We start from the raw sequence: 22,788 nt of genomic DNA, 5'->3' as shown, positions 1-22,788 counted from the left end.
CCACCCAGAGTAAGTCCTGACCTCCTTCCTTGGCACCAAGTCCTCATGGCTGGTGTGGCAAGAGGGCTGTATGTGGAGATAAGTCAGCCAGTCAACCACCCCTTGGGTTCTGCTTGTTCCAATGAAGTCTGGGGTCAAGAAAAGCCAGAGAACGTGGGGTCCTGCTCAGCAGTGACCATTCCAGTTAGCCTTCACTTATTTAGAAAAGAACGTATCGGTCCTGACACGAGTCCCTTGTGTTTCCAGCGGCAGATGGGTCACAGTGCTGGGGGCATGTTGCTCCCCTCACAGCCCTGCCCGGGGGGTGGGATGAGCCACTCCACCTCCCCGACGGACACCCTGTTGACTGTAATATACTTCTGTTGCCAAATAACGGTACTGTTTAATTTCCCATCAAAGGGAGACTATATTGTTTGATGCGTAATGTCAATGGAGTTCCAAAAATTACTAGACACTATTATAAATTGTAGAATTCTGTATTTGTTTGATGAAGCAGGGCCAAGACATTAGGTTTCTTTTCTGTTTAAAAGAAGCCGAGGTTAGGTTTGCTCTCTGAGCATTCCTTTGGCACCTTATTATGTAAGAAATGTTAAATTTGATTGATCAAGATTATCGTAACTGAGTGTTATTTTCTTTAAACCAGTAGCAACATCAATACAGATGGATATTTCTGTGTATCTGGAATCTAAAAAGAACAATCTCTTCCAAACAATTCTTTGGTCATTTTGACCTGTACGGTTTAAATTCACATAGTTCATGAATAAAAGGAGAAAAACCAACCTTGTTACAATGGATTGCTTTGGGTTCTTTCTGCCCGTCTTCCTTTCTGAGCAGACTGTTTGCTTGTTTAGTTGTTAAGTCTTGTCCAACTCTTTGTGACCCCATGGACTGTGGCCCGCCAGGCTCCTTTGTCCATGGGATTCTCCAAGCAAGAATGGAGTGGGTTGCCATTTCCTTCTCCACTATACAGCTGTATCTGTCATCTATCTATCTGTTTTTGAACATCTTGATTTTTAAGAACTGCATAGTATCCCATTGCTTGAATATATTCCAGTTTACCCTAATTTTTAAAAAGAATCCTGAATGGTTGTGTGTTGAGGCTGCTTTAAAATTTTTATCTAGATTAAAAAAAAGTGCCATGAAGACTGTCACTGTACACAGATCTCTGGGTTCATCTCTGATGACCACACAAGGCAGTGTTTGAAGCATTTCATCACTTCCCTCCCCCCGTTTCTATGTGCTTAATCAACAAGGAGTTTGTTGAGTTGGATTCTGGATTGGGCAGTATTACTGGCAGAGATATTTCATCAGCTGTTACACGTCTTCAAAGCTTGTGGTCTGCCTCGGGTGTGCAGTGTGCAACCCCCGTCAGGAGGCAAGCCGGAAGGAAGGCAGATGGTCTTGGGGAACCAGGAGTGTTGGCTGCGTTACAGGCGCAGCTGCTGAGCCCTTAGAGACCACCCTCCCATGGCATCAGTGGGAGGTTTCTTCTCTCTCTTGTTAACAGCCCAGAGGTCCGAGGTCTGGCCTGGCAGGGCCTTGCAATCATTTGACTTTTACCTTGAAGTAAAGAGGTAAAAGCTGCACTTTCCACTGCGTCCACATCTAGCGAGAGGTAAAGGGAACTGCGAGCCCAGTCCTTGTGAGGCCAGTTGGGACACTTTTCCTCTCTTTTCATCTGCCGGAACTTAGTAGCTCCAGCATCAGGAATCGCCAGGGAAGTTGGCAAATGTCCACAGCTAGGTGGCTGGATCCTGGGACCGCGGGCCAGCCTGAGCCTTCCTGGCTCCTGGGAGAGGACGGAGAGGCCTGCAGCGGTGTCTCTGTCCATTGCACGTGCTGACAGTGGAGCTGCTTTGCCAGGAGGAAGTTCGTTTGAGCACTGTGACAGCCGGGAGGGCCATGTCACGTCAGGTGGAGGGCACACTGGTCCCTGCCCAAGGTGCAGGGGGTGGTGGCCCCGGGCCCCTCAGTACCCTGGAGGACTTCCTAGACGGCACAGCCCTGCCTCTGCCCACGACGGGTGGCTCTGGGAAGGGAATCTATTCACTGTCCAAACACTTGGAGGTGACCAAGGAATGGGCACCTGAGGTGGCTGCTGTCCGGACAGCGCTCTTCCCTCTGAGGCCAGTAGGAGGGCAAGTGCAGGAAGAGCTGGCCTGGCTTAAAGGGTGAATCAAGAGTATCTAAGGGACAAAGTGAGAGGGGCCCAGAGAGTCACCTGAGGTTAGCGTTGCCTGCTGGCTCCAGTGCGGGGGCACCATGTGCCAGGGAGTGGCCAGGGGCAAGCAGGAACAAACAAAACAGGGAGGCTGGGGGCGGGGGCCCCGAGCAAACCTCCATTTCTTCCCTCACTTGCAGAGTGAGGTCTGTCTCGCTTGGACCACAAGCCTGTTAAGTCGCTCAGTCGTGTCCGACTCTTGGTGATCTCCATGGACTGTAGCCCACCAGGTTCCTGTCCGTGGGATTCTCCAGGCAAGAATACTGGAGTGGATTGCCATTTCCTTCTCCAGGGGATCTTCCCAACACAGGAATCAAACACGCATCTCCTGGCTTGCAGGCAGATTCTTTCCTGTCTGAGCCATCTGCAGCTTAAATAAGATATAACATGAAGCAGTCTTGGTAACTGCAGAGCAGCCTTCAGTTTGCGGGTATTAGGTCCAAATTAAAGGCATTTTACTTGGGAGCTTTTCCTAGGGGACTGATCGAGTCAGTCACCCTAATGGTCTATTAGAAACCAGGATGTCTGAACAGGTTTTCTGAACATCCTTGAAGATAGGCGATTTTGCAGGCGATTCTAGATGGACTTGGTCAAGTGCCTACTTCCTGTCAGGTACTGTGTGAAGCCAGTCAGCCAATCCCTGGGGTCAGATGGCCCAAAGAAGTCAGAGGCTGTCAGGCCAGGGACCAACACCCTTCACCGACATCTTTACATCTGGGAGACCCAGTACTGAGCTCGTCATGACCTCGCTTCACTCTTGCAGCAGTTACTCACCAAGTGGATGTTACAGCTTCTTCCACGTATGGTGTGGAAGCTGACCCGCAAAAGCAGGAGGCTTCAGGGGTTGAAACAGCAGAGGCCTGCATGTGCACCCCCAGACGGCTCTAAGACGCGTCCTTAACCCTCACTCCTCCTGCTGCAGAGCAGACCAGTCTAGTCAGGGGGCGCACTGTGGGTGCTCGTCATATCCCCTTATGGAACCTCCTGCTGAACGGTTCTAGAGTGCTTGTTACTCCTGGCGAGGTCACTTTCAGTCTGGGAGAAACGCGGAGAAAGGCTTATTGTGGCCACAAGCCTTCTAGTCCTGTCAGGATGTCCTATGGCCTGGCGTGCAGTGGCTGAGTATGCATCAGGTTGTCTCTTGAGATGTTATCTTCTGGCAATTTCAGGGTGACTGTTAACCCTCAGAGAAGCAGGAAGGTTTGCTGTGTGCTTGGCTCCCCTAACCTGGCTGGGAAGGCCTTAACTAGCAGAACCAATCAGATGGTCAAGAATCTGCCTGCAATGCCGGAGACCTGGGTTCAATCCCTGGGTGGGGGAGATGCCCTGGAGGAGGAAATGGCAACCCACTCCAGGATTCTTGCCTGGAGAACTGCATGGACTGAGGAGCCTGGTGGGTTACAGTCCATGGGGTCACAAACAGTTGGACATGACTGAACGACTCACACACACAAAACGGGCAGAAGCTCGACCCAAGAGCAGTGACTTCTAACCATCAATGTACTGAACTGGTGTGCCCAAGAGGGGAAAAATCCTGACTCTGTCCTGGGCCGACATTCCCGGGCATCCTTGGTTCCGAGGACACTCCAGGGGCTGTGGCACCCGGCGAGCTGAGAAACCTGCCGCCTGCTGAGTGCACAGCTCTCATCTGGACCTCTGCCCCAGTGATAGCAGTCACTGCTTTTAATTAGATTCTCTCGATTCCAGAAGAGAGATGTGTTTTTGGCCAGAATCTCTCTGGAAGCTTTTATAGACATCACCGCCTCTAAACTTAGAATTACATGGAGAGCAGAGTGGAGGACGGATCACTTTCGGCTCGTCAGAACGCACAGGCTGGACATATGGACCTGTCAGAATACTCGGGTGAGCACAAACCGGCCCTGTTTGGACGGCTAAGCAGCCCAGGCACGTGGCGGGCACGTGGTCTCAGGGGCACGGCTGAGGGGCTCGGCCCACATGCTGCAGAGGCTGTGAGCAGCACGAAGTGGCAGAGCAGAAGCAGTGGCCAGTGTGTGACCAGTGTGGGCTGAGGCCACTTCCAGTTCTGACGCGAGATGAAACCAACAGCTGAAAAACTCAAGAGATGACGACCTTAACTTCACCTGCAGGCTCAGCCCCTGCCCAGGCTCTGGACTCAGAGACAAAGGGATGAGGTAAGATACGTGAAGCACTTAATAGTACCTGCTATGAAGGCTATTTTCCCCTAAGGGATATATAAGCTTCCAATTTCTAAGAACAATCGACAAAAACTAAATTTCAAAGGGCATTTTAACCTTTACGGGGATCCTGAGAGAAAGATATAAAAATAAGGCTCCCTGTACTTCCACTTTAAAAGACAGAAAAACACAGTATATCCTGTTCAGGAAGCGTTTTATTGTTGCTCCCAGTTTAAGAATTCTCACTTTTAGAAAATCAACACTTTCACAGAATCTCCCGCATTGCTCTGCTCAGCTTCTGAATCTTGGTTTTTGCAGACATATCAACGTATTTCTCTCCAATACGGACAATCATTCCACCCATGATCGACGGATCAATCTAGGAAAGAAAATAGGTTGGAAATGTGAAAATACGCTGACATTTCATTAATGAAAAAGCAAGATAAAAAAAGTGCTCTGAAAAGTCTATGTGCTATGGAATTGTAACATGTAATAATTACATCTGGAAAAAGAAGTCAAATTGTGAATGGACTCAGTAATAGTCTATTTTGAAAATAAACATAAAGGTTCTACTATAGGCAAAGTTTTACATACTCTGCTCTCACTTTCCACTCCATTTTAAGTGCCAAACAACCTCAGGAAATGTACTGTACACAATTAAAAACCTACCTTAACTTCCAATTTCAAAACCTGGCCTTTACTTAGGAAGCTCTTCAGGACCGTCTTCAATTCAGTCAGAGTGGCTTCATCTAAAGCCTAAAAAAGGACAAAACATCCTTAAACTCAGGTAAAGTAAAACAAGTCACTACAGTAGGAGAGAAAAATCTCCCTCTGGGAACATTTCATCAAGACAGGCCGTGTGAATTCCTGTGCTCAGTATCTGGGGACCCACTCTGGAGTCGCACCCCAAGAGGCACTCATCGGCGCTGGTCTCGGGCGTGTGAAAGCCCGCCTCACAAGAGCACCCCTGGTTACGCTCTTTTGGAGAGTCAGAATCTCTGAAGCACTACAAACACTCATCTAGGTAAGATCAGGTGGTGCATACCCCAAGTAACTCTACCATGCTTGGTAGGTAACTAAGCCCAGTAGACTGTTCTACAATGAACTACAGTGCAAAGAGAATACAAGGGAAATACAGTGTACTCCACTGAACACTGGACAACAATGAACGAATTCCAGCGAGGCAGTGCCACCTAAGGAGCATGGATTACTGGGAGACAGGACTGTGGTTCAAATCCCAGCTCCACCTTCTGTGACCTCCAGCAAGCAACTTCCTTTCCCTGGGCTTCGGTTTCCTCATTAGTAAAATAAGGATAACAACACTTCTGCTTCACGCAGGCCTTTGACATTAAGTAAAAAAATTATAAAGTGCCCAGCACATTGTGTTTCAATAAATGGTGACTATTATTATACTCTACTTCAGCAAGCCCATAAGACCAATGGGGCCCGTTCGCCTTATACTCTCTGCTTCATCACCACAAAAGATTAACAGATTACATTTCAGTAAACTACTGAGCATGATGTTTAAAAAATAATTCAAACCTGTACTGGAATATAGACCAGTATTTCCTGACACATTTTAACCCAACCTACAGTCTTTACGAATAACCGCTGATTAGGGAAGCACCAGGGAGACACCCGCCGGGCCTTGCGAAGCAGAGGTTCACAGAAGGGAAGTGAAGTTGTGTCCAACTCAGTTGCGTCCAACTCTTTATGACCCCACGGACTGTAGCCGATCAGGCTCCTCTGTCCAGGCAAGAGTACTGGCATGGGGTGCCATGTTCACAGAAGCTGGTATAAATGAAGAGACCTTCCAACTGACAAGTCAGCTCAGTTCAGTTGCTCAGTTGTGTCCGACTCTGTGACCCCATGGACTGCAGCATGCCAGGCTCCCCCTGATTTCTTGACTTTAGCCTTTTTGTTTTACAAAATGGAAAGTCAAGACAAATGCAGTGGCAACAACTCACTACTTACAGATGCAGTGGTAACTGTGCACGGTACTTCTCCACGGTGGACACTCATCATGGTAGAAAATGCGGAAATCACCGCAGGGGTATTACTCAAGCGACCATTTTCAGCAAGCAAATCTGGGAAAGTGAACACTTTTCACTTAAATCATATTCATGAAGCAACATATTCACCTCAAACGCAAACTGACGTGGCCTTAAAATACTATATTCAATGTCAGTTAAGGATGTGGACGGAGACGCTGCAACCTGTTATCTAAAAAGAATATTCAATTTTTTTTTTTTTTTTTAAAAAAGACTGCACCAACGAGGACTTAAATTTGTAAAGGGGTGTGTGTCTTAAACGAATCTGCAATAGATTTCTTCATCCCAGCTTGAAATCTGATTTTCAGGTTTATGCCACGAATCCCCAAATTAACATACTTATACTCACTACACATTTTCTTTGGATTCTGAGTGATCAAGGGATTTGAAAAACAATTAAAATGTACCAAAGAATGCAAATGTCTTTAAGGACAGAGACACATCCACTGGCTATAAACCACTTTCTTGGTAGGGATCCCACTGGCCTCCTCCATGGGGTAAAACTATGCCTTGAGACACTCCTCCATCTTAACATCCTTCTGACAGTGCTCCTCAAGCTATATGTGCAAGTGACTCACTCGGGGGGCCGGTGAAGATGCAGATTCTGATTCAGCAAGTTCGGGTAATGAGACTCTACACTGCCAAAGGCTGGTGGTGTTCCTGGTCCAGGGATCACAGTTTCAGGAGCAGAATTTTCAGAGACTTCAATAAAAGAGCTAATACTTACTGATCAGATTGGACGTGAGAGGAGAGAACTTCTCCTTTGCCGTCATGTCACTTAGGCTTTTCACTTTAACTGAACGCTTTACATAGGGATTCAAAAGAGAAGCGGCCATTTTGGGTTCCTTCAAGATTTGCTAAAAGGACCAAAAATAATCTTAGACTCTTTAGAACATAAATGATGCCAGCTGCTGTACACACACTTTCTGATGAATCATGTATTTCATGAATAAAATTAGGAAAGTTTAGTCAAATAAAATTTTTGCCTTTAAGATGCACCACAGATGACTTTACACAGGATACAGTATTGTGTGAAAATATTTAAGACCATTCTAATGAAGTTGATTTTTGCTTTTCAGGAGAGACTATTTTTAAAAAACTAAGCAGCCATAAGACTGGATCTGTGGCATATTGTAATGTATCTACTGTGGGTATTACTCTGGTTTTTCCCCTGCTAAGAGGGTGCCAGTGATGCCCACACACAACGCAGACCTAAGGAGATGCACTGAGTGTGGGCGGCCCCTCGGCCTTTCCCTCGGGGGCCGCTCCCTCTAAGGCTGATCCGGATTCCGGCCAGCTGCCCAGAGCTCGGGAAAACCAACCCAGCGCTGGGTGGGAGCTCTGGTGCTTTTCCTGGGAGGAAAAACGGCCAAAAAAACCAGAGTGCCAAGACCACAAAAGAGACCACTCTGTCTCCACGACCACAAGAGACGACTCTGTCGCCGTCCCACTACATCACAAATGTCAGGTCCAGGACCACAGGCAGCTTCCAGCACTCTGCTCCCCTCAGCGTCAAGCCAGAGCTCCAGCAAACCAACCGCTGTTTCCATGTGGGTATCTCTTGGTCACACACCTCCACTGACCTTTCGATCAACCCCTCTGCTGGGCTCCTGGACAATTTCTGCCTCTGATCCTAGCTATGTGCCTACACTGCCATCTAATGTTAAAACTTCAACTGGAGTGACCCCCCAAAACAAGGTTTTCCCATACACACTGCTGGCTTATACAACGACAAGCATTCTGGAGCTGGAGCCATCCCAGTTTCAGGTCTCTAACCATTTCTGCTGCATCATCCACGGACCGTTAGCGACACCTTGGCAGCATCACGTTTTCCTCCTGGTGCCGAAAAATGGCTGATTTTGTTTCATAAAGAGTCTTAAGGTTGCCGCCTTTGTATGTCTCCACAGCTTAACGGACTTCAGTTTTAATTAAACCCCATTCTAAGGCCCACAAGCCAGGCACTGTCTCGCTTGTGAACACCACAGGTTTACGAGGGGTGTGCGTGACAGCAGAGGGCAGGGGAACCATCACCTCCCCAAAAGCCTGTGCGACCCTGCAGACTTCAGCTATCCCAGCCCAGAAGCATCTCCAAGTCAGGCTGCTGGGTCTGTGAAGATCCTAACAGGTGAGGGTACCAGTGAAGATCAAGCGCACTGGATAACTGGACAGAGGGAGGGATACAGAGCTAGAGTTACTGAGCATTAGGACAAAGGCTCCCACAAAAGCTCAAAATGAAAAAATGCACAAAACGCCTAAGTATTGTTCTATACAGCTAGTCTGTGAGGGTTTTCCCCCTTCTAAGATTAAAAACACAAAAACAAACAAAAACAAACTTGAGGTGGCGACTAGAAAGTAAAAGAAGGGGAAGCAACAAAACCTGGAGCAACTTGTTAACTATCAGACGACTCAGGGAACCTGCAGTGGCGATGCTCCTGTTTAAGCCACACTGCAGGCTCCTGCTAACTCAGTTCATGTACTCTGCATGTTTACAAAAAAATACAGATCAGCTTCCCCCGCGGTCTCCTGGTCTTCCTCCGCCGGTCTGCCATCGTCCTGCAGCCCGGGCACCTTCACTAACGTGCTGCCCAGCGGGCTCTGCTCATTTTCGCTCACGTCTTGGGAATAAAATGACAACTGACACTGAGGAAAAGACTTCAAAAGGAAAATAAATTCCCAGCAAAGCAAGATCATAATATATCCTGAAGCCTACTTTGGAAATACCGAGTAATACAAGCATAAATTCTCAAGGTAATTTTTAACCCTTCTTTGAAATGGCAGTTGTTTCTTAAATTTAGATTTTCTATTTCTTCTCTTGAGCCCCAAATCTCGGTTCCTAACATTAACATTCTTACATATACCTATTATAAATAGGTTCAGAACAATTTTACCCAGTATTATAACTATCAACATGGTTACAGGAAATGTTTTTTTCTTTCCCTTTTTTTGCAATTCTTTTTCTCTCAGGATATACTTCATTAAGGATGCACAAAGATCTAAGGAAAAAACATACAATGAGAACTTAACAATGAACAGGAAAGCTACTTACTCCTACTCGCAACAATTCCTTCTCTACTTGCTCCAGTTTATTCTGTTTAGATGCAGCAGAATACAGAGCTGTGGCGTAGCGACCTTCGATGCCATATATCTGAACAGGTGGCTTTAAACAACAACGGTGGAGTAAGGGAAGAAGAGAAAAGGAAAATCAGTTCAGACCATACCATGGTATCAAGAGCAGAAGTCTTTATACTTCTAAAATTATTATAAACGCAGCCTGAGTGACAGCCCTCACACAAATAAGGGGCGTCTCCTGCCGCCACCCCATCTGTGAGCTTTCAATTCCTCGTCTTAAAATGAGGGCTGAGAAAACATGGTGTCTAAAGTCCCTTTCCATTCTACAGAAAATTCAACTGTGCTAATTTTGAGATAAACTTAGGATTCCTTTGAATTCAGTAATTACTTAGTTCCAAGTTTAGGCGGTGTTAAACACTGATAGAAGGCAGTTTTGAACACGTTAGCGCCGGGAAACAGGTGTTTATGAGACACATACAAGCACAATTTTATACATTTCATAGCAATACTGCAAATTTCCCTTACAGAGTATCTCCATAAATGTTCAGTTTAATGGAGCCCTTTAGTAATTTACTAAGTGCCTGATGCTTGAATTATTTTTTACAGTGAACCACACGCTTTTTAAACCACGTTATCATCAATGTATGACTACATATGCTTAGTGGTACTGTGTGATTGTACTGGAAAAGCTTAGGTTTTTAACGAGCAAGATTTAGTTTCTGTCCGGCTCAGAGACTAAGCTGAATAACCCCTCCTCTTTTGTAAAATGGGAAGACCAGCTACCTCCCATCACTGTTACTGTGTTTTAAGAAATTCTCCAACTTAAAAGGTTTTTTCGTGGGCCTGGTCTATGGCAGGCATTCAACACTATCCTGTTCCCTAGCTCCCCTACTCCCCAGCATGTCTGGGGAACCACAAATCATACAGAAAGATTTAAGTGTTAACTGTACAAAATCCATGCCTAAATGTACTGTTGTCTGAAACCACACACATTTATTTGCTTTACAATTACAGAAAAATAAGCTGACGTACCCTCACAAGCTTGGCAAACGGCCTGACCACAGATGTGCTGAAGCATCGCACCTTTAACACAAAAACAGAGAGACCGGATGAGATTACTGATAGTAAAAAAAACAGTAAATGGTTCACTTCTTATGTTTCCTTATATCATCACATAGATTATATGAGGCTGAGCTGCTCTTCATCACCCAGGAGTAAATTTTCCCACTGAAGAGTCATTACAGGTCGCATGGGAAAACTGCCTTCCCACTATGAGGCTGGCACACGAGTATGGGAGAGGAAAACACTAAATTTGAGAAAACATTTAGTTGCTCAGTTGTGTGTGACTCTTCTCCAACCCCATGGACTGCGGCCCACCAGGTTCCTCTGTCCCTGGGATTCCCCCACTGCGAGAATACTGGAGTGGGTAGCCATTCCCTTTTCCAGGGGATCTTCCCCACCCAGGGATGGGACCCATGTCTCCTGCATTGGCAGGCAGGTTCTTTACCACTGAGCCACCAGGGAAGCCCAAGTTTCAGAAGTAAGTCTTAAAAAAAAAATTGACAAGATTTCCAGCATTTATGTTACCATCGTGGAGCATGAGTCCAATAACAAGTGGGACGATTCCAGGCATTATCTGCGAGAGAGGTACCTTCTTAAGACTCCAAAAGCTATCTGAAGATAAAGATGAATTCTCTGGCTTGTTTCCTACCAAGATACTAACCTTGATATTGTTGAAATGGTATCTTGTCTATCAAGAGTTGGAATCCAGAGTTTAAAAAGCACCCGCAAGGGTATAGGTCACCTTCAAATAATTCCACCTTCAAATAACTCCAGAGTGTACTATACAGCTGAGAGGGCTAAAAGACTTTATATAACACTTAGGGAAAACTTTCGGAAGGTACAAGGTATTATGATATATATAAAGCATTGTATAACATAAAGAGCACAAATTTTTCTGTGACTCTGTGGGTTCGAATCTCGGTTCTACCCTTACTTAGTCAAAAACGAGTCATTTAAACTTTCCAACCTCATTTTCTTCATAAAAATGTGAAACATGTTTTACAAATATTCTTTAGGATTACTGTTGACCCACTAATACTAGTAGTCGTTTAATCACAACAACAAAGATAGATCCCCCTTCTCCTGGGTCTCTCAACCAGCTCCTTCCCGGGGCTGTGCTCAGAGGACGCCAAGGTTAGAAACGAGCGTGCAGCGTCCACTGTGTCCCGCGCGCATCCCGTGGAAAGGAGGGGTAGGGGGAAAACAGGGCCGCCCAGCGTCGCCCCCACTCTCCCGGCCGCACGACCTTAAACGGCCGCTACGCTCCCCAGGTGTGGCCTGGAACTGTGAGGCTTGGGGGTCCAATGCTGGTCACTCCAGGAGGGCTCCTCCCGCTGGCTTTCAGGACCTCCGTCCTCTCACCTGCTGGGACAGCCCGGACACTGCTAGCGCGGCCATCTTCTCCTGGCGGCTGTAGGTCAAACCCGAGTCGGCGAGAGAGACCGAGAGCGCACGCGTGCGTCAGCGTAGCCGCTCGGCCTGCTGGGAAATGTAGGCGTAGGTCGTCAGGCCGCATGCGCGGGGTTCTCCCTCAGGCTGGGAGTTGTAGTCCTCAGAAGCGAGTGCTCCTCAGAGCTGGTGGGGGTGTAGGCTAGAGGGCTCGGAGAGCATCTGGAAATGAGATTGAGTTATTTACTGCCCCGTAGTGTAGAATAGAGTTAATGCCCCTAGTTTTAACTTTCCATTTGGATAAGTAGGGTGGCATTTGTTCTGTTTCACATACAATTAGCATGTTTACTCTTCCTACCACGCCAAAGTGTGTATCAAGTGCAGGTCCTTGCACTCTGTGTATGCTGTATATGCAGCTTTGCAGCTCAAGCCGCGGACCCTACAAGCCTAATACTTGGACCGTGACTGCTCCTGCTGACCGCGATCCCCAGTCCACCCCATCTTCCTGAGTACAACATTGACCCCCTTGGTTTGTGCAGAAGCGTGAGGTTCTGGTGATTAAATACTTCCTTCTGGGTAGGGCAGAGTAATTAGCTGAGAAGCAGACCTAAAAATAGAACTGGTGTTTGAGTAAAGCGTGACATTGAAACTGAGAAACCAACACTAGCTTTGGTTAGTTTCTTTGCATTCATAAAAACAACCTATTTTCAACCCATTTCCCCCATAAATAGAACACCAATTTTTTAAACTTATTTTTAAAATTAATTAATTTATTTTATTTGGAGGCTAATTACTTTACAATATTGTGGTGGTTTTGCCCTACATTGACATGAATCAGCCATAGGTGTACATGTGTCCCCCATCCCGAACCCCCCCTCCCACCTCCCTCCCCATCCCATCCCTCTGGATTGTCCCAGTGCGCTGGCTTTGAGTGCCCTGTTTCATGCATCGAACTTGGACCTGTCATTTTTATTTTCTGTAAGGAAAAGAGTTTGCAGTCGGAGCATGGTTGGAGTTTCTGGGTTGCAGTAATGGGGCCCTATGGTCAATTAAGGTGTTTATCTGCTCAGTTTTATTATAATTATATATCTATTATATATATAAAATATAATATATTGTTATATATTATTATATATGAATTATATATCTTATAATTATTAAGTCATTAATTTACATTAAAAGTCATTAATTTTAATGAGTGCAGTTTTCTCATCATTACAAAAAACTTGTTAAAATGCAGGAAAGTAGAAGGAACGTAATTGCCGTCTTTTGGACCGCCTGAGGGCAGCCATTGTCAATATTTTAGTGTGTTGTCTCCCATTATTTTTTCAGAGAGTAGCCTGAACTGCCCAGGCTAGAATCCCAGTCCTTTCATGGACCTTGACCCAGTTATATAATTTCTCTGTGTCTCAGTGTTGTTATCTGTGAGTATTATAATAGCAGCTACCTTACAGGCTGTTAGGAAAAATGAACAAGATATACAACAGTTTTCTGGCCGACTAGCCCTCAATAATGCTCTTTATTTTGCTTTTGTTTTTATCACATATACGGACTCACAGTCTGCATAATTTAGTATCTTGCCTTTTTCCTTAATACAAGAAAAAAGTGTACTAAATTATATATGATTCATAAATACATGCTTCCAGCATGATATAATCGTATTTCTTAGTTATAAGATTTTCACCCATCAAGTGGGTATTCTGTGATGTAATCATTCAATAACTTTTGAACATGATTCAGATGGTTGCCTTTTTTCCCCCCTTTTAAAACAGTACTTCATCTCCTGAGCATCTTTAGATACAAACTTTTTTTCCTTCATACTTAGGATAACTTCCAAGTAGATTTCCAAAGATGGCACAACTTGGTGAGAGGGTATGAACACTTTAAAAGTCTTTGATGCGGGAATTGCCTGGTGGTCCAATGGCTGGACTCTGCACTCTTGATGCAAAGGTCCTGGATTTGATCAAGGTACTAGATCCCACGGGCAGCAGCTAAGAGTTCGAAAGCCTCAACTAGTCCCCCAGGCCAAAGATCCTGCATGCTGCACCTAAGACCTGATGCGTCCAAATAAGTAAGTAAGTAATTTAAAAAGTCTGTGATGAATGAGGGCATGCTCTTTTCAAAACTTTTAACCACTTTACACTTTCACTAGCAGTGCAAAAAAACCCTTGTTTTACTTCCCTCTGCAAATTCTTCTGGGAGGCTGTTTTCAAATAAATCTAAGGGAAGGTGTATTCATTATGCAGAACGTTTTATTGAGCACCTATGACTCAATGGTAAAGAATCTGCCTGCCCATGCAGGAGACACAAGTTCGATTCCTAGGTCAGGAAAATCCCCTGCAGAAGGAAATGGCAATCCACTCCAGGATTCTTGCTGAAGAATCCCGTGGACAGAGGAGCCCGGTGGGCTACAGTCCATGCGGTCACAAAGAGTCAGATATGACTGAGGGACTCAACAACAGCAACAATAAGTGCAGGCAGCTCTTCTACGCCTGGAGGTACAGCAGGGTACAGGACAAAGTGCTCGCCTTCGCAGGTCTTAAGTTCTACCTGGAACCAAACCCCAAGCCCATGTTTTCTAATGTATGGGCTTTATTAGATGTACTTCAAGTCAAAAGTTCTGGGACTAACTATATTTGAAAAACTCTAAATTATGGCATTGGTAATTAATTATAAGTAAGCTATAAGGTTGCATAGCAACAGGGAGATTCCCTCTGTCTCCTTTGCATTTATCCCCATCTCACTTCAGCCCTTTGCATGTTGCTAAAATAGTAGTTTGTGGTCATTTGAATTTAAGGTTTATCAAGTGGCTGCACGTGTATGGTTTCATTTTTATTTTGAGGTTCAGTTCAGTTCAGTTCAGTCGCTCAGTCGTGTCCGACTCTTTGCAACCCCATGAATCGCAGCACGCCAGGCCTCCCTGTCCATCACCAACTCCCGGAGTTCACTCAGACTCACGTCCATCGAGTCAGTGATGCCATCCAGCCATCTCATCCTCTGTCGTCCCCTTCTCCTCCTGCCCCCAATCCCTCCCAGCATCAGTCTTTTCCAATGAGTCAACTCTTCGCATGAGGTGGCTACAGTACTGGAGTTTCAGATTTAGCATCATTCCTTCCAAAGAAATCCCAGGGTTCAGGATAACTCTAAGATGAAGGGAGTCTGGTACCTCTCCCCTACTTTATATGTGCTGAAACTTTCTGGATTCTGTTTAGGCAGCTCGTCTAGGAAATGGCACCTCTGGCTCTCAGGATGTACTTCTGGGCATTGGCTTTCTTTTTTTTTTTGGCCATGTGAAGCATGTGGGATCTTAGTTCCCCAACCAGGGATCGAACCCAGGCTCCTTGCATTGGAGGCTCAGAGTCCCAACCACTGGACCGCCAGGGAAGTCCCAGTCTCTGCATGGGATTTTGATGCCAGTGTATGCTGCTTCCATCTTGGTGATGTGACAAGTGGAGAAACACAGAAAGAACTCTGAACCTGATGCCTCTGCAGTCAAACCGCCCTACACTGCTCTTAGATTTCTGGGCGTCTGCTGAATTCTCACTGCAGGCAAAGCCCAGCAACGACCGACCAGGGCCTCAGAAGCAAATTCTCACCAGGTACCATGGGTGCTAAGTCACTTCATTCGTGTCCGATGCTTTGCGACCCTGTGGACTGTAGCCCGCCAGGCTCCTCTGTCCATGGGATTCTCCAGGCAAGAATACTGGAGTGGGTTGCCATGCCCATCTCCAGGGCTCTTCCCAACCCGGGGATCAAACTCGAGTCTCTTAAATCTTCTGCAAAGGCAGGCAGGTTCTTTACCACTAGCGCCACCTGGGAAGCCCCCACCAGGTACCATCTGACAGCAGTTTCCCAACTGGCACTGTCAAACCTTCTTCTGTGCAAGAGTAGAGAATTTGAAAGAAGAAAAGAATTTTGTCCCGTAGAAGAAGGGAAATGACTTAGTACTTTATTTTTAGGCTCTTTCCTCCTGTACAAACTTAAATTTAAGATAGTTATTTTAACAGCTGAGGCTGATGGAGTTAAAGGGACTTGCCCAAGGTCACAGTCCAGGGCTCTAGCGGTAGTGAAACCCAGACATCAAATCTCAGCTTTTTTGTTTCATGCTGACTTTCAATTCAAAACAAACATTTCTCACCATTTTATTTTCTCTGCAAAGGCACCATATGCTGGCATGAAAGACAGCAGCATGGTGTCATGAGACCCTCAATTGCACATGTGTAAAAAAAATGAAGTGATTTTTCCCCTTGACCCAAGAAAGAACCTTCTAAAACTCAGAAATCTGGATGAAGGTTAACAGGCAACACGTTTACTGCGCTCAGTTTAAAATGACAAAAAATTGGAAACAAATGTCTGAGCATAAGAGAATCGTTTTTAAAATGGAACACTGTACAACCATTACCACGAGATTTTCAAAAAGTATTTAGTGTTAGAGAAACATATTTAATGACACGGAGGGAAAAATTCCAAACTACATTCTCTGTTTTTTCTATACTGAGCATGTGTTGCTATCATAATCAGAAGGAAAAAAGAGGGGGGATGCCATGGTCCTGTCCCTTAACGATTTGCCCCATTAAGGAGAGACCCACCCACTCTAGTTTCTGACAATGCTCGGCTTCTGACCTGTAGGGTGAAGTTCAAGTTGATGAGTTCCAGGAAGGACCAGGCTCCAAAGTTAGACCAAAGGATTTCTAAGTTTTCTTCCCCAGGTTAACTTCAACTAGACTCCCCCAGCCCAGGGAACCTGTTCTTCAGTTTTGCACAATGTATCTAAGGATGGTATCTTCAGAACAAAGGGTGTTAAGATTGTCCCCATGCATTTTGTTACATTGAAAGAACCTAGGAAATGTTTGCATCATTCAGATGTTTATCTTGGACTGAATTTCGCATCAGTTTTCTCTCTCTTTTAGTTCTTTTCCCCTCCGAGTTTATTTTGAGAACTGTACATGGATCCTTTACAGCAGACCCGAGCCACTTGCTGTCTTGGGGGCCCAGGTTGGCAGCCCCAATTTAGAACTCCATATGTAGCTTGTTTTTCCACTTAAACCTTGAGAGTGGGAACATGCTTCTGGCAGCTCTCTACGCATGTCTATGGCGTTAAAGGGGGTCTGAGAGGAGTCCTGTCAATGGGCGGAGGCCCCTGGGCTGGAATTGACTTGGCTTTGGGCAAGAAAAAGTGTTGCAGAAAGTGGACAATGGGACCCCAGGTGCTGCGGCCATATGATTTTAAACTTTTTATCCTTGGGATCCGATGCATCTACTACAGAGGAAGTGAGGTGGGAGGGCGGGTCAGGATGGGGAACCTGATGTACAGGTGTACAGGATGTACACCCACGGCTGACTCATGTGGATGTATGGCAAAACCATAAAAACAAACCGACAAACATAAATACGGCTTGGTGGTATTTTCGAGTCTTTGGAGAAGGTTGCTTTAGGTGGGTCCGCAGCACACAACGGGGATCTGGATGGTGACTGAGGCGAACCAGGTACTGCGGGAAGCGGTCCCCCTCCCTGGCCACAGGCATCTTCCCTGGGCCTCTCTGGGGCCCGCGGGTGGTTGCTCCTGTCTTGAAGCATCACCTACTCCGCGCTCAAGGTCACGGGTGATGCTTGGCCTGATCTAGGTTTCCGAGGCATCATCTTGACACTGGGGGGCGCCATCTCCTCATGTTGTCAATTCCGCCTCTGGCCTTGGCATCACTTTTTTCTAGAGCTTTCGGCATTCAAACGTCCGTGTCACCGCTCACACAAACAAGCGTGAATCGAGTATTATGAGATTGACTCATGAACTGACTTCTGAGTGATGCTCTAATCCGGGCTCCTTGTGTTTCGGGGCTTAGACAGGTACAGTTTCTTGTTCTTGTCACAGAGCCTGGCGGGGGAGCCAGTCTCTGCATCCCCCAGGGGCCCCCACCCGCCAGTGCTCTTTGCAGCTGGCCCTGGTTCCTTCTCAGTCCTGACGCTTCCCCATGCAGGTTTGGCATTTGCCACCACAGATCCAGGAGAACTTCGCCTCTGGGCTAGAGCGGATCTTTGTCTTTTTTTTTTTTTTAATAAATAAATAGATTATTTATTTAGTATTTTGGGCCGTGCTGGGTGGCATGTGAGATCTTAGTTCCCCGACCAGGGCTCAAACTCATTTCCCCTGCACTGGGAAGTGTGGAGTGCTAACCACAGGCCAACCAAAGACGGCCCCACCTAAGTCCTTCTTATCAAAGTCCCTTTTTCTTTCTGGGTCTGGGTCGGTTCAGAGACAGGTTATACCGTTCAGTGGGTGCCCTGTTCTGGGAGATGGTAATGATGACAGGAATGAGCAAATGATCAATGCAAAGCATTCTTCTGTCTGTTGATTAGATAAAAAGGCCGCCTGTAATCTGAGGAGACCAATGACCACAGTAAACAATGTATGTTGGGGGCCTTTCGGATGTAAGGAAGCGATCTGCGGCTCCCTGCTTGCTTCTGTTTGGTGATCCTGCGGGGGGGCTCTGGGGACTAGGGTGGTGGTGGGCGAGGATGGGGGCTGGGAGTGGGGGGTAGAGGTGAGGGGGGAGGGGTCCCTTGGGTCCCCGTGGTTTGGTCGTTATCTGCTGGGGCTGCGATGGTAGTTCCGCGCTCTGCAGCCCCACTGCCTGGGGCTGGCATCCCGGCCCTGCCACTCACCAGCTCTGTGCCTCAGTTTCCTCACCTGGAGAATGGGGGCAGGAATCATACAGGTCATGTGACTGAATGCCTGAGGAGGGTTTGACCAAGTGCTAGCATCAAGGCAGTGCACCATGACCTTGAGCGGTTCCTCTCTTTCTCAAGATCGTTTCTCTAAATATAGTCTTTCTATGGAGGCAGGAGGAGCACAAACCCGAGTCATTCTTTTTTGTTTGTTTGTTTTTTGCTGTACTGAGTCTTCGCTGAGGCTTCTCCAGTGTGGTATTCAGGCTTAGTTGTCCCCAAAGGATGTGGAATCTTAGTTCCCCGACCAGGGATTGAATCTGCGTCCCCTGCGTTGGAAGGCAGATTCTCGACACAGGACCTCCAGGAAGTCCCAAGCTGGGTTATCCTTCATTATGGGATTTTAATTCTTATTTTCATCTCCTTCCTGAATGGTGGCCCAGAACAGCGGAGCAGAACTTCATCATGGCTTCTGAAAGCTGGGAAATGGTTCTTGTCAAAACCAGGCCCTTCTCGAAGGAGCTGGCCTGTAGAGGGAGGGGCCACAGCTGGTGTGTCTCAACCTGTCTCCTCATCTGGGAGGTCACAGAGAAGCCAGATTTGTGGTTTTAAAACATCCAACTCTCAAGATACACTGGTAAACAAGAAAGAAATGAGTACTGCTTCCTTTTAGAAAAAAAGGAGTATATATATTTGGTGTGAGTAAAAATGTGGGAACAGTGAAGGCTTTGTAGGAGTTTGGCGTGAAAAAGAAATTATATGATAAAGAAAAAGATTATATATATATGTATATATATACATATATATATATATATTTTTTTTTTTTTTTCCACAATTACTTGTAGCTCAGATGGTAAACAATCTGCCTGCAGTGCAGGAGACTCAGGTTTGATTCCTGGGTCAGGAAGATCCCCTGGAGAAGGAAGTGGCAACCCACTCCAGTATTCGTGCCTGGAGAATCCACGGACAGAGGAGCCTGGTGGGCTACAGTCCATGGGGTTGCAAAGAGTTGGACACGACTGAGCGATTAACGCAGTGATCGTAAAAGGAAAACTAAACACAGTAAAAGGAAAAATAAAATCAGGGAATGAAATGTATACAGACAGGAGGAGAAGCCCTCCTAGAACATGGGTCAGTGTGTGATGTAGTCAGATTTCAGACTGCCCAGTAGGAGAGATGGGATTATCCCGGATCCCACAGTGGGATGCACCTCCCAAGAAAGTGGTGATGAGCCCTAGTGGCAGACTAATCACTCTGTCATTTTTATCAATAAAGAAGCACACAGGGAGGAACGCTTGCCTTGAGGTTCCTGGTAAGTCAGGCTGGAGGTCTGTTTGGGACGATGCACTTTAGTGAAGGAAGATGGAGAACAGTGGTCAGCCCAGAGGTTGCAGCCAATCTCATGGAGCTGAGCGCCTGGGAACGGCATGGATGATGTGACTTGAGAATAAAGGAGGCTTTTTCCCCACCTGCCACTGTCTCTGTAGCAAATGAATTAATGTGACCTTGCAGATAGCCCTTGTGCCCCAAAAGTGATAAGGAATACCAAGACTTTTCATTTGGCTAATTGGGTACTGGGAAAGGACGATCAAAATGGAGTTGGTATTGCTAAGAGAGCTCTTTGAAATGAAATGGGAGGCCACCAAAGAGGGTGACCTATGGACGTCTCACCCTGGATGGAATCTGACCTTTGACTTAATCAAGTCATCCAGAACATCTACCTGAAGCTCATGGCAGCCTGTCTACTTATCAGACCCCTGTGCTGTGCTTAGTCACTCAGTCGTGTCCGACTCTCTGCGATCCCATGGACTGTAGCCCTCCAGGCTCCTCTGCCCATGGGGATTCTCCAGGCAAGAACTGGATTGGGTTTCCATGCCCTCCTCCAGGGGATCTTCCCCACCCAGGGATCGAACCCAGGTCTCCTGCACTGCAGGCAGGTTCTTTACCGTCTGAGCCACCAAGGAAGCCCTAAAACAGACTGTGATTCCTTAAGGACAGATGTTTTCTGATTTGTATCAGAATCAATCATAATTCTCTCCAGGCAACTTTTTTCTGTTCCCCAGAACACTTTCTTAGTAACCTGAATCCATGACTCCTGAATTGCAGTTATTTTTTAAAGAAAAGCATTTATTTCCTTGTTTTTGGCTGTACTGGGTCCTCCTTGTTGCTGCATGGGGTTTCTCTAGTTGCAGAGGGTGGGGGCCAGTCTCTAGTTGTGGTGCACGGGCTTCTATTGAAGGGATTTCTCTTATTGGGCAACATGGGCTCTAGGGTGAGCAGGCTTTAGTAATTGTAGCACATGGGCTCAGTAATTGTGGCTCCCGGGCTCTAGAACACAGGCTCCAGTAGTTATGGTACATGGGGTTAGTTGCTCTGAGGCACGTGGGATCTTCCTGGACCAGGGATCGAACCCAGGTCTCCTGTATTGGCAGGTAGATTCTTTACTACTAAGCTGCTGGGCTAGCCCCCTGAATTGCAGTTCATAAGGCTGCAAATGAACTCTTACTTGCAGCATCTTGCATTATTATTATTATATCAATTGACAGTACCTCCTGGGGGGAGACTGGTGACATATTTGTGTGGGGTTTTGATTCTGTCCTTTGAATTGTGAGGCAAATAAAAATTCTACATTTTTTGAGTTTTCAGCCATGGGGGGAGTTATTGCTGGGTGGTCTTTGGAGATTAAGGCCAATCTGCAGGAACACTGAATAGTTCCGATCACTTATACTGTATGGCTTGAAGAGAACCATGCCCTCATTCATTCTTTCGGGCATTAACTCATTTAACATTAGCCGCATGTTAGAGATCAAGATGCTGCAGGGAATGAAGCAACCAAGACAGACTCTGCCTTCAAGGAGCTTGCCAGTTCCCTTTGAATCAGTTTTTCACTTTTTATTTCTAAAAGAGTTTTGGCCATGCTGTGCGGCTTGCTGGATCTCAGTTTCCCAACCAGGAACTGAACCCGGGCCACAGCAATGAAAGCGCTGAATCCTAACCACTAGACCACCCAGGAACTCCCAGGTTTTAACTTTTTAAAAAATGACCTTCCCTTTGTTATACATGGGGCTTCCCTGGTGGCTCAGAAGATAAAGCATCTATCTGTCTGCAGTGCGAGAGACTGGGCTTCCATCCCTGGGTCGGAAAGATCCCCTGGAGAAGGAAATAGCAACCCACTCCAGTACTCTTGCCTGGAAAAATCCCATGGATCGGAGAGCCTGGTAGGCTACAGTCCATGGGGTCGCAAAGAGTTGGACATGACTGAGCGACTTCACTTTCACTTTTGTTATACATATTGGAGAAGACATTGGTATGGGTATTGGGCTAAAAATCAAATAAACTAAATTGCAACATGATTTTTATACACTCTGGGCTTTCTTTAATCTTTAGATCTTTACATCTGTAGGAATCCCTTCTATATCTGATCTCCTAAGAGGCAGCAAGCTCCTCCTTTCATATCTTGGCAACTAATCGAAGCAACGAAAGGGAAAGAAATGATAAAAATAAATCATTCCAGTTGGCAGAGTATCACTGTATAGTTCTCAAAGTGGTTGTTTACCAGAAATAAATCTGATACCCTCTTGGTGGCTGGGTCAAACTGGTCCACTTTTGATGATGACAAGAAGGCAAAGGTTCTTTCTTCTTGTGATCTGTGACAGAACTATGCCTCCTGGAATTAACAGAGTTCTTGTAAGCCAGGTTTGCTAACATTCTTGAGGCATGGAAATTTTCCTTATTTGTGTTCCAACTCCAGAGGTTTCCTGAGAGAACATCCTAGAAATAGCCTCTCATGGCGGGAGCCATCAGTCCTGGCTGCTGATTGAAATCAGCTGTGAAATTTAGAAAAGTACAGATGTCCGCTGAAGACGTGAATTGGAGTATTCATGTACATTTTATTTTAAATTAATTATTGAGCTGGAATGTTCAATGACTACATAGAGATTACATAAACTGTAGTATGTCTAGATAGAATACCTTGCTGCCATTTAAAATTATTTTATTGTTCAGTTGCTAAATCGTGTCCAACTCTTTGCAATCCCATGGACTGCAGCACACCAGGCTTCCCTGTCCTTCACTATCTTCCAGAGTTTGCTCAAACTCATGTCCATCAAGTCGGTGATGCCATCCAACCATCTCATTCTCTGTCGTACCCTTCTCCTCTTGTCTTCAATCTTTCCCA

At 46.1% G+C, this 22,788-nt stretch overlaps 1 protein-coding gene across 1 annotated transcript; it reads right to left on the bottom strand.

Annotated features, from left to right (window-relative positions):
• Positions 1-4,574: 4,574 nt before the first annotated feature.
• Positions 4,575-12,063, bottom strand: ATP5PO (ATP synthase peripheral stalk subunit OSCP). The gene is made up of 7 exons (XM_055567633.1): positions 11,922-12,063; positions 10,530-10,580; positions 9,475-9,585; positions 7,156-7,285; positions 6,352-6,464; positions 5,047-5,133; positions 4,575-4,756 (listed from the first exon to the last, which is right to left on the bottom strand). The coding sequence occupies exons 1-7, from the start codon at positions 11,955-11,957 to the stop codon at positions 4,643-4,645; spliced, it is 642 nt and encodes a 213-aa protein (XP_055423608.1). The 5' UTR covers positions 11,958-12,063; the 3' UTR covers positions 4,575-4,642.
• Between the last annotated feature and the right edge of the window lie 10,725 nt (positions 12,064-22,788).

The sequence above is a fragment of the Bubalus kerabau genome, chromosome 2 (genome assembly GCF_029407905.1).
Source record: "Bubalus kerabau isolate K-KA32 ecotype Philippines breed swamp buffalo chromosome 2, PCC_UOA_SB_1v2, whole genome shotgun sequence".
NCBI lineage: Eukaryota > Metazoa > Chordata > Mammalia > Artiodactyla > Bovidae > Bubalus > Bubalus kerabau.
The sequence above is the reverse complement of the archived record's forward strand: the minus strand, read 5'-3'. Positions and strand labels throughout refer to the sequence as shown.